Source organism: Trichechus manatus, unplaced genomic scaffold, assembly GCF_000243295.1.
Source record: "Trichechus manatus latirostris isolate Lorelei unplaced genomic scaffold, TriManLat1.0 scaffold00002, whole genome shotgun sequence".
Classification (NCBI taxonomy): Eukaryota; Metazoa; Chordata; class Mammalia; order Sirenia; family Trichechidae; genus Trichechus; species Trichechus manatus.
Window position 1 is genome coordinate 13670618 of NW_004443938.1, and position 15413 is coordinate 13686030.

At 44.4% G+C, this 15413-nt stretch overlaps 1 protein-coding gene across 3 annotated transcripts in view; it reads right to left on the reverse strand.

Annotated features, from left to right (window-relative positions):
- The window catches only part of ARID1B (AT-rich interaction domain 1B), a 35498-nt gene extending 21874 nt beyond the window's left edge, over positions 1 to 13624 (reverse strand). The window contains exons 1-4 of one of the 3 annotated variants that reach the window (XM_023728839.1): positions 12372 to 13624; positions 11482 to 11640; positions 6950 to 7159; positions 3777 to 3981 (exon numbers count right to left, since the gene is read on the reverse strand). In XM_023728839.1, coding sequence (XP_023584607.1) covers positions 3777 to 3981; positions 6950 to 7159; positions 11482 to 11640; positions 12372 to 12470 — 673 coding nt within the window. In that variant the 5' untranslated portion in view covers positions 12471 to 13624. The remainder of the gene's footprint in view (positions 1 to 3776; positions 3982 to 6949; positions 7160 to 11481; positions 11641 to 12371) is intronic. The other 2 variants (XM_023728849.1, XM_023728842.1) reach the window with 2 other exon arrangements.
- Positions 13625 to 15413: the final 1789 nt, after the last annotated feature.

Here is a 15413-nt window from a genome sequence, read left to right on the forward strand (position 1 = left end):
TGTTAACCAATGTCATAAAACAACATGTGTACTACTGTTTCATGAGAAACTATTTGTTCTGTAAGCCTTCACCTGAAGTACAATAAAATATAAAAACAAAACAACAACAAAAAACCACAGTGTGATATTTACCAGGGGCAGGAGAGAGAGGAAGAAGGAAGTCACTGCTTAGCAGAGCACTGAGCTTCTGTTCAGGGTGATGGAAAAAAAACATAATGGTGAAAGCTGTACAACATCACGAATGCAATTAATGTCACTGACTCATCTGAGGAAAAATGTTGAAATAGCGAAATGTTTTTTATATGTTTTTACCACAATAAAAAAAATGTCCTAATTGAGACCCTGGAGTGGCCAGTGGCTGGGTATCATTTTTTTCCTTCAATGAGAATAAAAATGTTTCAGAGAGACTTTCCTTGATGGTAGCCATAGAATCAGAGACGGCCCCTGACTATGGATGCTCCGCAAAGACTGCTTTTGGTGATGGTACCACCACCCCAGCAGCCCAGCCACGTGTACTTCGGAGCTGGGTCTCTTGAGTAACTAACTGTCTTCAGATAATTAAATTGGCCCCGTGCGCCCATGGGCGATGCGTTCTGGCCGTGTATGGACATCATGGTTATGACAGGAAGCTTCACTTTCATGACTTCCTGTTTCACTGGACTTGGGCCCCCATTTGGACAACTGAGAACGGATTATCAGAGCTGTGTCTGCAACCTCAGCTCTTTTGTGCAGTTAAAACGATAATGTCGCCATAAAAAGTGCAGTTTAAAGAAAGGGAAGAGGGAAAGAGCTGACTGGCAAGAGAACAGGCCCGTGCTCTCTGAAGTCTCTGCACCTCAGATGGCTTGTACTGCAGCTGCTGCTCCCTGGGAGAGCTGTTCTCCACACAGAAGTGCAGACCAGTCAGGGACACAAGCTCTTTCCTGGCAGATAAAACCCACCTTTAGATCTTGGTAGACATCACCACTTTGCTCCCTACACCCCACTGGGTTTTATTTTGGAAAAATAGTTTCAGAGCTGTTCAGAGCCAGCTTGTTTTACTCTGTGAAAGAAATGTAATGGGAAGATTTCTAAACTACATTTCACGGTTTTTTAAGGTGTACCACAACTGGCCAAGGCTTCAGATCTTTCTAGGTGGGGGCTAAAGAGGAGGCTTTCTCTTTAATGGAGATCTAAATCCAGGTACATTCACTACATGTGCACGCTGGGCCTGAAAAATGGAGACCCGTTGGTTGGCAACCTTAGATTCTCAATGCCATCCCAACAATTGCTAGAGGAGACAGTGAAGAGGGACATGTCTTTCTCTGGCTCATGGACCTCACCTTGTATGTGTGAGTGTTCTGCCTGTTACACAGGTGCTTCCTACGAAGGCAGGTGAGTGAGTGGGTTCAGGCCATACTCTCGATGCACTCTACAGCCAGACTCCCTGGAGGCAAGCCCGCCCTTACACTAGGTATGCAATTCTGGGCAAAGTACTTAGATTCTATGTATGTTACTTTCCTCGTGGATTTTGAAACAGCATCTACGTCAGTAAGCACTTACTGATGAAGTTCAAAGACCACAGCCTTCAGTATGGATTACATCTCAACATAAAACAAAAATCCTCACAACTGGACCAATAAGCAATGTTATGATAAATGGAGAAAAAACTGAAGTTGTCAAGGATTTCATTTTACTTGGATCCACAATCAACATCCATGGAAGCAGCAGTCAAGAAATCAAGCGATGTATTGTACTGGGCAAATCTGCTGCAAAAGACCTCTTTAAAGGGTTAAAAAGCAAAGATGTCAGTCAGAGGACTAAGGTGCACCTGATCCAAGCCATGGTATTTTCAATTGCCTCATATGCATGCAAAAGCTGGACAATGAATAAAGAAGACCAAAGAATAACTGATGGCTTTGAATTATGGTGTTGGCAAAGAATATTGAATGTATCATGGACTGCCAGAAGAATGAACACATCTGTCTTAAAAGAAGTACAGCCCGAATGCTGCTTAGAAGTGAAGATGGTTAAGACTTCATCTCACATACTTTGTACATGTTATCAGGAGGGACCAGTCCCTGGAGAAGGACATCATGCTTGGTAAGGTAGAGGGTCAGCGAAAAAGAGGAAGACCTTCAACAAGATGGACTGACACAGTGGCTGCAACAATGAGCTCAAACACAGCAACGATTGTGAGGATTGTGCAGGACCGGGCAGTGTTTTGTTCTGTTGTACACGGGGTGGCTATGAGTCAGAACAGACTCAACGGCACCCTGTAACAATCTACATGATAGGGCTGCTGTGAGGGTTAAATGATACCGGGCTTAGAGATGTGCCTGGCCCCCTGTAAGTGCTCTTAGCTGTTATCATCGATCTTCACAACAAGCCTGTGCGACAGAAAGCAGCGTGGACACTGATGGCCAGTTCCTACATCAGGGACCCGAGAAGCATGTGGCTAAGTGCTCAAGATGACAGAGTTGGAAGTGGACTCTGTAATGATGAACGGCCAGAAACAGGTAAGAAAAGGGACAGATTTACTCGAGTGAGGTCACCACCAAGAGCTAAGAATGGCACACATTTCTCCCGGCCTCTCATGTTATATTTATCAGAATACGATGATTTTATAATTTCAAAGCTGAAACCCTAACGGGTAGAAGAGAGGACAGCAGGAGCCGTGAAAACGATGGCAGGGTCCATGACAGCTGAGTGGAAAGACCGCAGAGAGGACAGATACCATGAATTTGGCTGTGCTCATGAGAACCTTGCTGAACCACTATTACACCTAAGTAGTATTCCTACGGCTCCTGACGCCTGGAATTCAAAATGGATCACCCTGTTTCAGAAATGGAGTCCCTGGGTGGTGCAAATGGCTATGCGCTCAGCTGCTAACTGACAGGCTAGAGGTTCGGATCCACCCAGAGGCACCACAGAAGAATAGCCTGGTGATCTACTTCTGAAAAATCAGCCATTGCAAACCCTATGGAGTACAGTTCTACTCTGGCACACAAGGGGTCACCAGGAGTTGGAATCAACTCAATGACAACTGGTTTCAGAAATGGGGCTTTATGGACATTTGTCACAACAGTTTGCTGAACTCCCTCAAGTGAGAACTTGAACACCAAACTAAGCCCAATTTTCATTTTCCTAAGGGCACATTGGAGCCCTGGTGGCACAGTGGTTAAGAAGTCGGCTGCTAACCAAAAGGCTGTCAGTTTGATTCTACCAGCCACTCCCTGGAAACCCTGTGGGGCAGTTCTACTCTGTCCTATAGCGTTGCTATGAGTCAGAATTAGCTCGACAGCAACCGGTTTTCTAAGGGCACATTGAGTGTCCCTGACAGGGGCAGAGCTGGTACAAGCTCACTGTTCACCCTGCAGGGGTTTACTTTCCAGCCGAGCAAAAGTATTAAAAGTATTAGCGGGGACACTTATTTTGTAGAGTTAGAGGGAATATTTTGAAATACTTGTATATGGAATAAAGGTATAGAGCTTAGAATTCCAAAGTATTTTGAGTAAATAAGGCAAAGCAAGAGAATGGTGCCTCTAAAGCACAGAACAGAAATGGCAATATCTCTTAATTTTATTCTCTCTTCCCGTAACTGCTGCTGATGGAGGTTCAATTAAAAGATAAAAAACTCAAAACTCGCCAACACAAAAGAAAACCCTTCCTCTCCAAGATCAAGGCTCTCTGCTTGGTTACTGTAACGTGACCTTCTCAGAACCCAGGTAGGTGATGGTGTCTGATGCCCGTGCCCTGGACGCGTCCTGACAAACAACTGCAGTTCTTCCACTCACCAGGAGAGGGCGGCTGGAGCTTGGGCTGCTTCTTGGTGTCCCCGGTGCTGAAGACTTCGGGCGGGGGCTCCTCCCCTCTCTCGATCTTGCACTCGAAGGCAAACAGGTACTGGATGTACTGCTTTTTCAGAGAGCTGGCTGCACTGCTCGAAGTGCCAACGTTGAGGTTGGTTGCCAGCTCACGCCACTTCTTGTTTTTATTAACCTAGCAAGAAAAATGGCAGCATCGTTAGTTTGCAGCAAAGTGGCTTCTTTAAAGCCAGGAGACAAAAGAAGCGCTTAATGTCTTGGTTTACTTTTCTTTTCTTTTCTTTTTTCATTTGCCTCTTTTAACTAATGCTCATTACTCCCACTCAGTAGTGCACAGACAGCATTTACAGTCAGGAGACCATTAAGGAACCTGCTGATGGCGACATAAAAGCATAGCTGGTGGAAGCTCCTCCCGCGGCATCTCCAACATCTCCCGCTCTCGGAGCTGGGCGGCGCACGCTCGCCATTCACCACCGCGCGAAGGTGAGCTCTTCCTCTCTCACAGCCCCACCTCACCTCTGGCACTCTTTTGCAATTTAAGTGTTTGAGCATCGATATGAAAACCAATGCTTCCTTCAAAGCGCCAGAGGGGTGAGCCTGCAGTTCTGGGCTCTGCCCTACGTCCCAGGGGTTCTGGTGGCGCTGGCGGTGGGGTAGAGGGGACGGGTGGTGCGGGGTAAAGTCAAATGAGGCCTTGGCCAAACAGCCTGACTTGAGAACCTGACACACTGCCCTCTAGTCTGCTGACGGGCCCTATGGGAGCTGCCCGCCTACCTGCGTGGCCAGCCCTTCCTGGCCCCGTGCATCACAGGAGTCTCGGGGGTCCCGCTTACAGTCCTGCCGGGGAGAAGAGTATTGCAAACGGAGAAGCAGGGATGGCAAAGGAAAAATCCCGAGATGTTACAAAAAGATTTTGGGCATTAGTTTAACGTTTTGGTTACTGCTCGGGAGTAGAGTTATGAAAGGTCACACACACAGGAACGGAACGTGAAGATCTGCGAATTACCTGGGGAACGTTTTGCCTGTTGACGTTCCCATGTTGAGTAGCACGGGAAGGGTGAGAGTGATTTTTAATAAAATACTGAATTTTTGGATTCAGATTCTCTCATAGGGCTCCCAAGGTTCATTCACTTAGTACTCAATGGTACATAATTAAAAAAGTGCTGAATGCTCCTGGCAATGCCCGATGCCTATATACTCTTTAGGGATTTCATACAAGGCTGCAAACAAGAGGCCTGCGACTGCTTCAGAACGGTAAGCAGAGCATGCTCAGGACGCCCTGAGGAGCAAGGCTGGGCGCTGGCTCCACCTGTGGCTGCAGCACCTGCGCCCAACCCCACCTGATGCCCCCTGGGTAGAGACTACAAGGGTGTGAGCCACCGTGTGAGCCAGCCTCTCCCCGTCGTGCCGCCAACCAGATGCGCGCAATCCTCGTTAGCAGCCAGCGAGGACTCTCACTTGCTGACCCAACGTGGTTACGTACAGTGTTGAAATAGCCCAAGTAAGGTATTTTGACAATATCTACACTTAACTTGATGAGCAAAATTCCATTGTTTTAGCACTCCTGGAGATTCTAAAAAGTCTATGTTGAGAGCAGGGAGCAGAGGCGAGGGGTGAGGGGTGTCTGGGAGCAGAGGCAAGGGGCGAGAGGTGTCTGAGAGTGGAGGGACGAGTCAGGGCATTTTAAGCTGATCTGTCCCTTCACTGTCCACCACTCACACTTGGTCTACATCACACAATTCAGCATCTGAATACGCCCTGACTCAAGCTCTGTCCCCCGTGCAGGTCTCACTTCCCCAATGGGACTGAACACGGAAAGGCAAGGTGAGGACAAAGGCCCCCTGACCCCCAGAGTCACACAGGGCGCTGAGCGTGGGCAGCCCTTGGGCTGCAGCCTCAGATGCTCCACCTGGGCCAGGGCGGTGCTGCTCCACTGGACCGGGACCTCGTATCACCTGGGCCCAGAGCCGCTCATTCACTTAATGGGGAAGGGCCCAGGTAGTGATGTTTTTAAAGCTCTCCAGGTGATTCTGTCTCGCTAGGCTTGAGGATGACTGGTACATGGGAAGAGCTCAAGTTTTGGTATCAGACAGTCACACCTGCCTCCCCCTTACCCCAAGAGTGCCCCTGGGCCACATGTTTATACTTTGTTCCCCAGGATTTTCCTCATCTATTCTTCGGGGCTAATAATCCCAGCATGGAGCCCCAGTGGCACAGCGGTCAAGCGCTCGGCTGCTAACCAAAGGTCTGCAGTTGGAATCCACCAGCCACTCCTTGGAAACCCTATGGGACAGTTCTACTCTGTCCTACAGCGTTGCTATGAGTCGGAATCGACTCAACAGCAACGGGTTTGGTTTTCTGGTAATGACCCTAGCACCTTACGGGCATTTAGACGAACAGCAGCAGTAACAGGCGTGAAGCGCAGCGCCCAGCACACAGCAAGCCCTCACACCCTAGTGCCCTTTCCCCAGGCCCATCTCAGGACATGTCCATGCAAATGAGACTAAAGCTCAGGATTGGGATTCAGGTTCGAGTGTGCACCCAGGGTACACGCTTTAAGGCGGCGCTCCCTCTCAGCACCTACAAGTTCTGGGTCGGCACTGGCACCACCTCGAAAGTGTGGGGACTCCTTAAATTCCCTCCGAACTGCCTCTCTTCTCCTGCCCCACCCCAGTCCCAGCTGTGCTAAAAAATAACAACACTGACCTTTGCAATGTGGACCTGGTTTTAGAATCATGACTTAATTTTTCGGAATACAGGGAAACAGTGAATTCAATTTATATCTGATCTAGATAATTAATTTAGTCATTTGTGAAACATTTCTGGGGTATTTACTATGAACTCTTGGCTGCTTCCATAGAATTCTAGAGCTGTAAGGGGCCTTAAAGAAAAGTCTGGTCCGAGTGGCTCAGTTTATAATGAGGGAATCAACGGAGCTCCGTATAAATGACCTGCCGAGGTCACACTGTGAGTTGGGGGACACAGGCAGGGCTCCCAGACACTCTCTCCTACAGCACGTAGACTTGTTCACGGCGTTTTCTTTGTGAGAAAAAACTTGAGCCCATGTATTCAAAGGTAGCCACTGCAAGAGCGTATATTTAATGTCTCCGTATCTGCTCACTCACTCATTCACACGTTCCTACCTGCGCCAAGCCTCCGATCTCTTTGACGCATACGTAGAGCCGGAACAAGTCCAAGGGCTTCTTCCCCACTGCAGGCAAACTAGACACAGGGGAGCCTCTCTCTTCCATGAAGGTGAGGTATCGGTCCACCCACAGCTTTCTCTCTGGTTCGTTCCCCAACTCATACACCTTGGTGATCTTTTCCCCAGTGGTGGTGGATGAGCTGGACTTCTGGTGCCCAGGAGGAGCATTTGCAGATGAGCACGGGAGGGCAGAGGGAAAGGGAAAAAGGTGAGAGAAAAGTAATGAACTAGCATGTACGAGAAGAGAAGAAATTAAAAACTACTGCTATCACACAACAGTCAGGAATGAAGGCTACTAGTTCAGGCACAAACAGTACATTTCCTTAATTAAGAATTTACTTTGACTTTAAATGAAGGGCCCAAACTCCCCCTCTTATACACTTAAAAAACAAAAACAAACAAACCTCCCCCCTTTTTACTTTATTGGTCTAAGCGTTGAATCTCAGAAGGCAAGTTTTCAATGATGCCTCACATCATTTTAAAAACAAAAGGGTGCTAACCGATAGTCCCATCACAGGGAATAAACAACTCACATGTAATACCAGAGCCCTGAAGATGACATGGGCTCCTACTTCCTGTGAAAACAGGAGTGACTAATGAGCGTCTTCCATTAAAACTCTAAATCATATGGAGGAAGAGCAAACCCATGGGACTTGATGGGAAACTATAAGCTAGGTCACAAATCACAGGGACCAGTGGTGTGGGCTCCATGCTACTTTGGGAGCTTTTATAAGCGAACGGCCAGTTAAAGCTTCGGCATTCACTCATGATAACCAACTTTCCCTATTTACGATTCTTGAACTTCTCTGCCAAGGGAAGGGGCTCTTCAAGAATTATTTTCATACATTTGCCAAGCAAGCATGCTTTAATCATGAAATAGCATGCTATTTCATATCCCCAGCATCTCTATGGATAAACACATATATGGGCTTTCACACACGTGTGTTTATGTTGTCGTGTGGTTTATACTGATGCTCTAATTCTTGGTTCTTCTATGCATCTACTTACACCTTTATGTTATTACACTAAAATGTCAAAAGCTGCTGTTTCTACCCACTTGAAGCACACCTTCTGGGCAGGTAACACTTTTAGCCCTGAAAAGCCCAGCTGTATCTTTTACTTTCTCTTTTGTCTTGATATTTGTAACAATATTTGTATATCTGTAATACTTGCAGTGCCAGGTTATTGTGCAAAATGACCTCTTAGTTCTCAATAGAGAATTCCGGGGAAGAATAATTCACTTCATTTACGCATGCTTATTTACTAGGTTATCATTTAGATAAAAATAATTTTAAACATATTGCTGATATTTTTGGGGGGGGTTTAAATACGATTGCCATTGAGGTCAGATGTCACTTTGTTTATTAAAAGGCACCCCAGGAGCAGCAGGGCCTGATGCCCGAGGATGAGACAGACTGAGTTGTCATGTGGCAGCTTGCCCCAAGGGATGTGTGAGTCTCCCAAGGTATTCTTGCTGAAATTTTAAGCCTTGGCTATAGAAATCCTGAAGCACAAGATTTTTACATCAAATACTGTGATAGTGAATTTTACATGTCAACTTGGTTGGGCTGTAGAGCCCACCAGTTGGGTCACTAGTCTAGTGGCTGTTATGATGTAGCTACATGTGATTAAATCAGCGGGCCGCAGTAAAGAAGATGGCCCTCCATGATGGCGGTGGGCCTCATCCGGTCAGATGAAGGCCTTAGGAGCAAAAAAGAAAGAGAGAAAGAGAGGTTTCCCTAGGGTGTATTTTATCTCTAGACTATAAATGGACATCTTGCCAAAACTCCTTCACTCGTCACTCTTCCTGTCCTCTGACGTATGGATTTTGGGACACAGGCCTGCAGGAGTCTCTAGCCTGTCACCTGACCTACAGGTTTGGACTTGCTGTGGATCAGCCACCCACAATCACGTTAGCCAATATTCCTTAACATCATCAATCGCTTGCTGTGTATAGGTAGCTTATTGTTCTGCTGCTCTACAGAACACGAAGATAAATATACAAAAATGAGTGACAGTCGATGTAGATAAAAAACAGTGTGATCTTTTAGAATTTACTTTGGGGGCAAGAATGCCGAATGGAAATTGCTGAAACATTACAACAAGACCTTATTATGGTGCCACAAATGTTTTCCTTGCATGTGATTTAATTAAGTCTGTAAGTACATTTTTCCTCAAGTTCTTTTGGGCAGATTTACATTTCTGCAGTTTTTACCATATGCCTGGGAATATGTGTATGTGCATGTGTATCTGCAAATGTTTGTTTTTATTTTAGGGTGTTTTGTAACAAAACAACATTGGTCCGTAATACACAAAGCGTGGCATGTCTTTAGATTTAGTGCGTTTCAGACCTGCTGTTAGACAGGCTTGATTAGGGAAACTGTTAAGAGCGACTTTAAGTATCAAATTCAAGTTCTATCTGAGAAAGAGCAGTTCAATATTCCCGAATTGCATATATTTGCGTGCTTTGATGGCAGAGATAATCTAGGCCCTTCATTTACAATCTCTTTCGGTCCTCTGCCTGATTACTGTCTCATTCCAAAAACTGGCCATTTTCTCAGAACAGAGCAATAGTCTAGCATTTTCCTCTACTACTGATCATAGCTTCTCTTGTTCTTATCTACCACTGGAGATGGAATTTGCTTGTAAGTTCTTAAACACAGAACAATTTATGGTATAGCAAGAGATAAAGTAAAGAGAAATATTTAGAAAAAAAGTGATTTACAATTTCAAGTATAACTGTGTTCCAGTCAGAAAATGAAGTGAACAGTTCAGTTTGCCTTTTTTTCTTAAATTTAAGTAGAAAATTGGATTTTGATATTCATTTCCTACTGGGCTCACTGTATAGATAGCATGACTAGTAAGTTAAAACACAGTAAGTATCTCAATTGTTCTTTGTAATTCAGAGATCGGCAAGGTGGAGTTTTTAAACATACAATATTCAGTAAATTATTATTAATGACTGTTTTAAGGTTTTAAAGCTATTTTCAGCCTCTGAAATTCTCCCTCTGAGCCAACAAAGGTTTTGAAAGTTAAATATGAGTTCTAGCTGTTAGTCGGAGAGTATTCCTGATTCAAAAAATGCTTTTCCTACGATTAAAAAAAGAAAACCAAAAAAGCCACGGTATATTCTGGGAAAACAAAGTGCAACGCTGGCTGCCTTCTGAGACTCAAAGCCAGTAACCCAAAGACATCAAAATTAAGGAGTTGCACCCTCCTTCCTATGAGTTCTGCTGAACCCATCCAAAGCGGTGTACATTTGACATTTCATCTCAGTTGCTGCAAAAGCGAGACATACATCTACAGAGAAGGTAACTGAATGCCGCCCCCTCTTCCTCTGAAAAGGAAAATGCTGGTTACACTAGCACTCCATGTGAATTTTACAGACATCTACTGGAACAACCAACTCTTCAAGCCTTCGACTCTATCTGTTTAAAGCAGTTAATGGATAATTAATAGCAGCCTCCTTTCTGGGTTTTGACTAGATTGCCAGAATCCACACAGTCAAGTTCTTCATCCCTCCAACTTGCTTTTCTTGAGCTGTGCTCTCAATACCTCGTCTTATAAAAATTAGGGTGTTAATTAAGCCTTCTTGGCAAGTAATTGCATTTTTTTTTTTTTTAAGATCTTCTGATTCCCTATATGAATCTAAAATAAAGGTTACTACGGAACCATTACTCTCTTTTTTTATGGCACAGAATTAATTTCTTTAGTAGGGGAAAAATAAAAAAAAGCCCAGCTTGATAATCAGAAAAACATTAAAGCTAAAAAAATTCCCTTATACTTACGTTACCATTTTTTAAATATATGTCATAGGTAAATCCATGCTTAATTTTAAGATTATCAGCGGTATTGTGCAGGATACAATTTTTCTATCTCAACTGATTCGCATGTAGGTACACATTATTGATCTAAAGTAGCATTCTAAATATTTACATGCATTAACACTTCTACAACTTTTTTTTGGTAACTTCAGACAAATGGATTGCAACAAAGCAGGGCTGATGTTATGCTAAGCTATGCCCAGATTGTGATATTTATGTTCTCAGGAAGGTAGTTTTGAAATAAGATGTTTCAGATAAACTGCCCATGAAAAGATTTAGCTCAGGAGCCAAACTTGGCCTTTCTTCCAGGGCTGCTATTAGTTCCCACATCAACGGAGAAGTAGCTCGTTCTTACAATCTTTTATAAGCACATGATGAATAAGACATATAAACAAAGCCACTTGTGTGAAGGAGTTTGGACCCAGTCACACAGTCCACATGCTCTGTAGAGAGGTGCCGTTACATTCCCAGAAATCAACTTTACTCGTTTTATTACTAAGATCGTCATAAATCAAGAAAACCCTCTCATGGATAGATAATGAAGGAAAAGTCTTATCAAACAAACCAACAAGCAAGCATTAAAGTAGAATTCATTAATTACCAAAAAACCCCAAAAAAACAAAAACAAAAACCCAGAGCCACTTACAGGGCTTGACGGAGTCTTTGGCCAGCCTGGGCTGCTAATGCTATCACTTTCATCTCCGTGAAATGAGGAGATGCTAGCAGAGCTGGGGGACATTGGGGAAGGGACTGGCAGGTTGCCTGGGGTTGGGGGCTGAGAAATACCCTGAGAGCTGTAGCTATCCTGTGGTAGAGGAATAAAAAAAAAAAAAATGACAAAGGTAGGGCAAACTTCATTTAAAATAACAAAAAGCACATCCCGTTTAACAGACTAATTTTTTATATATAATATATATATATAAAGACATGTACAAACAAACACAGAAACACACACACGGATAAAGGTATTGAAACAGCATTCTTAATTAGTATCATTTGGTCAGTTTGCTGGATGCTGGATAAGGCAATAAGCCACCATGCTTACTGGAAGCTGACATGGAATGCTAAGCATGGGTTACCCCTTATGAAAGAAAGAAAAGAAAAAAATAAAATAAAAAAAAGCTGTTCACCTTATTTATCAAATAAGGCAGGAGAGCAAAATATTAAGTATGTTGTTGTTGCTGAGGCGGCCAAAACAGTAAGCTATAAACTGAGGCAGAATGGCTGCAAGTGTCAAAACCAGGCAAGCCCCCTTACCTGTCCCCACCCCCAAAGCACACGTCTTAGGTTGGCCTTGTCCCTCCACCCCACCCCCAATCATGAGTTCAATGCCATAAGAACTAGTAACTTTCAGCTCCACATCATGACGGGGGTGGGCAAGGAAAAGAAGACTACAGACACGCTGCAAGAAATGAAGGCATGCAGAAGAGAAGAAACCACAGGGAACAGAAAACACAAGCCAACACCCGTGGAGAGAGAGGACATGGCAGCTGTTGGCTTGGCAGGCCCGACACCACGTGCGGAGGGAGGAAGTACCTTTGACTTGCTCTCGGGCTGCGGGGGACCTTCTTCTTTGCCGTCGGTTTTGAGGGGCAATTTGGACTCACCAGGAGACATCATATCTGCAAGACCCATAGATGCTAATCGAAAACAGGAGAAAGAGTTGAGGATTATACATGTGGTTTGTCAGACCGTGTTCCCACTAACACAAGTTACCGCATGAAGCTTGGGGCACTGGGATTCCCCTTGAAGGAAGAAAAGGAAAAAGAAAATCGCAACTGAGAGCATACACATTTCTGAAACCTCAACAGCACCACATTCTGGGAATCCTTTTTTATCTTTAAAAAAAAAAAAACAAGAAAGTAATCGTTCTGTATACTCAAGACCCAAACCACTAAGGGTCACTTTACATCAATACTGCTTTTTCAAAGTTACTACCGCTTTAGGAAGAGCAGGTGACAACCGGAAATACACCAAATATTTAAATTGCTCATCAGGTATAGAAAGCAAATCTTGGAGAATCTTTTTTTTTTTTTTTAAACGTGGGGACTAGAGATTTAGTACAGGCAGTCCCCGAGTTAAGAACGTCAGACTTAGGATTTGCCTTTAATGTTATGTACAGTTGCCCTCACCCTGAAACGACTGAACCAACCCACACTCACAACAAATTCATCACAATCACCTTCACTTGCTGCACGGGCAGCTTTTTACATCATCGAAAGGCTTCAAGCCTTTTCCTGCACTAAAGGCTGAATAAGAACCGACTAACCTCAAATTCAACTTAAAGGCACAGGAACGATCTCCTTTGTGACTTGGGGACTACCTGTACCTTCTTAATTTCCTAAATTCACATAGTTTGCAAAATCCTCTGACATTTTATATTGCTTCATTCAAAAATCTTATCTATCACATGTGGTTTTGTCTACAATAAGGGAAGACAATCAGGGCGAATGAGTTCAAAAACAATTGAAGTTTTTGAAGAAAAGGACTTCTAATGATTTTGTGAGGGGGCTGTACCCACTCTCAGCAGCTGCTCAACTCCCCAGGCTGGCCCAGGAGGCAGCACCACGGTTCCAGGCAAACCTGTGCTCTATCTCAAGGCTCAGAAACCCAACCCACTCCATCTAGGCCTTAGAGTGAAAGGTGGTTATTTACCAAAGAACAGCTGATTCATACACATTTATTGATACAGATAAGGAGCTCTGGTGGCACCGTGGTTAAGCGCTCGGCTGCTAACCAAAAGGTCAGCACTGCGAACTCACCAGCCCCCACTGTGAGAGAAAAGATGTGGCAGTCTGCCTCCATAAAGATTACAGCCTTGGAAACTCTATGGGGCAGTCCTACTCTGTCCTATAGGACCGCTACAAGTCAGAATCGACTCGACAGCAAAGGGTTTGGTTTTTGGTGTTATTGGTGCAGAAACAGGCACTGTTTCGTTCTGTTATACTTAAGGTCGTCGTGAGTCGGAGCTGACTCAGTGGCAACTAAAAACAACCACCGCAAATACACATGGACATTTTCAGGTTAAAAATAGACGTTTAGATTTCTTTTCAAGGGAAGAACAAGGTGACGAGGAGCCGGTGTAGACATCCAGGGAACAGCAGCTGAGTTCCCACAGAACCCCACCGAGAAGACCACCTGCAAAGCACGGGATGCTTGGGGGCTGGGCTGGGAAGGACACAGTCACACAGATGTGAGTGGAACCAGGACCCAGAGTGAGAAGAGGTGGCCGTGGAGAAGGGAGAGCGCAGAGAACCATGAGCCTGTAAGTGAATGACAAACAGAAAAGCTTCCTATTTCAAGTAAAATACACCTGAGGGCTCGTGAACAGGACCCATTTTACACTTGCAAATCAAAGTGCTCGCTCAACCACAGCGGTGCACACACAGCATAGTGCGCCAGGAAAAAAAAAAAAGCTTTAAAAAAGGCTCCACAGATTGCCCACTACAAAATGATTATTGCACATATTCATGTATTACTATGTTTTAGAAAATAATTAGTTTTAATTACAGCAGGGAGAGAGTGAGCAGGGCTCTGGCGAATAAGCTGGCAAGCTTTGTGGTGCTAATTTGCTAATATCTTTAGCATCACTGCAGGTTGAGACCATAGGTCCTGCCAAAAAAGCCCCCCATGGCCACGTGCCGTGCGTTTACATGGGCACGCTCCGTGCTGCGCTCTGAAACGCCTGTTTTTTCACGGGTGCACCGGCTCGGCTCTCCAAGCCCATTTGCAGCCCGGGCAGTGCTTAAAAGTCATCGCAACGCACACAAATCATAATTGAGATGTTTTTCTTTTTTTTTCAAATCACTTTCAATACTTAGGACTTTAAGAACTGGAACAAAAAGCTTTTTCAAGTGATGCAGCTGCAGAGAAAAATCTATTGGGATCAGCTAAAAATGCTGTTATTTTTGTGAATGTGTGAAACCTCAAAAAAAGCAGCTGAGAGATATTACACCAAGAAGACCGCCTTGTTCAAAGGAGCGATTGCTTTCGTGTGGTTTTATCTCTGGGGTCTAGCAAGCTATGAATTAGTAAATCCGTACACTAAGAAACACCCTTTTTAAAAGAACAGAAGGAAAAAAGAAAAGCACGACAAGTGTGAAAAAGGGGCTTACTGATGAAATCCACATGTCCTTGCTAGTTGGTCAGAGTGGATTCCAGGGAATGGCAGCAAATAGGATTCCAAAGAATGTGAAGTCATGGCCACACGGCCTCTGAGAAGTCCTGCTTCTCCAAAGGTTATGCCTAATTGGTTTGATGGTAAACTAGGTAACCAGATGGCAGAGAGTCGACTCAGACTCATGGCGACCCCATGTGTGTCAGAGCAGAACTGCACTCTATAGGGTTTTCAATGGCTGATTTTTCAGAAGTAGACCACTAGGCCTTTCTTCCGAGGTGCCTCTGGGTAAATTCGAACCGATAACCTTTCAGTTGGTAGCTGAGCATTTAACCATTTGCACCACCACTTAGGGACTCCTAGTTCTGCCAGTATTTATGTAAATTATACCTATTAATTTTGAAAAATATGAATAGTAATAATACCCTACTTCATACATTAAATGCTTTAATGTATACAAA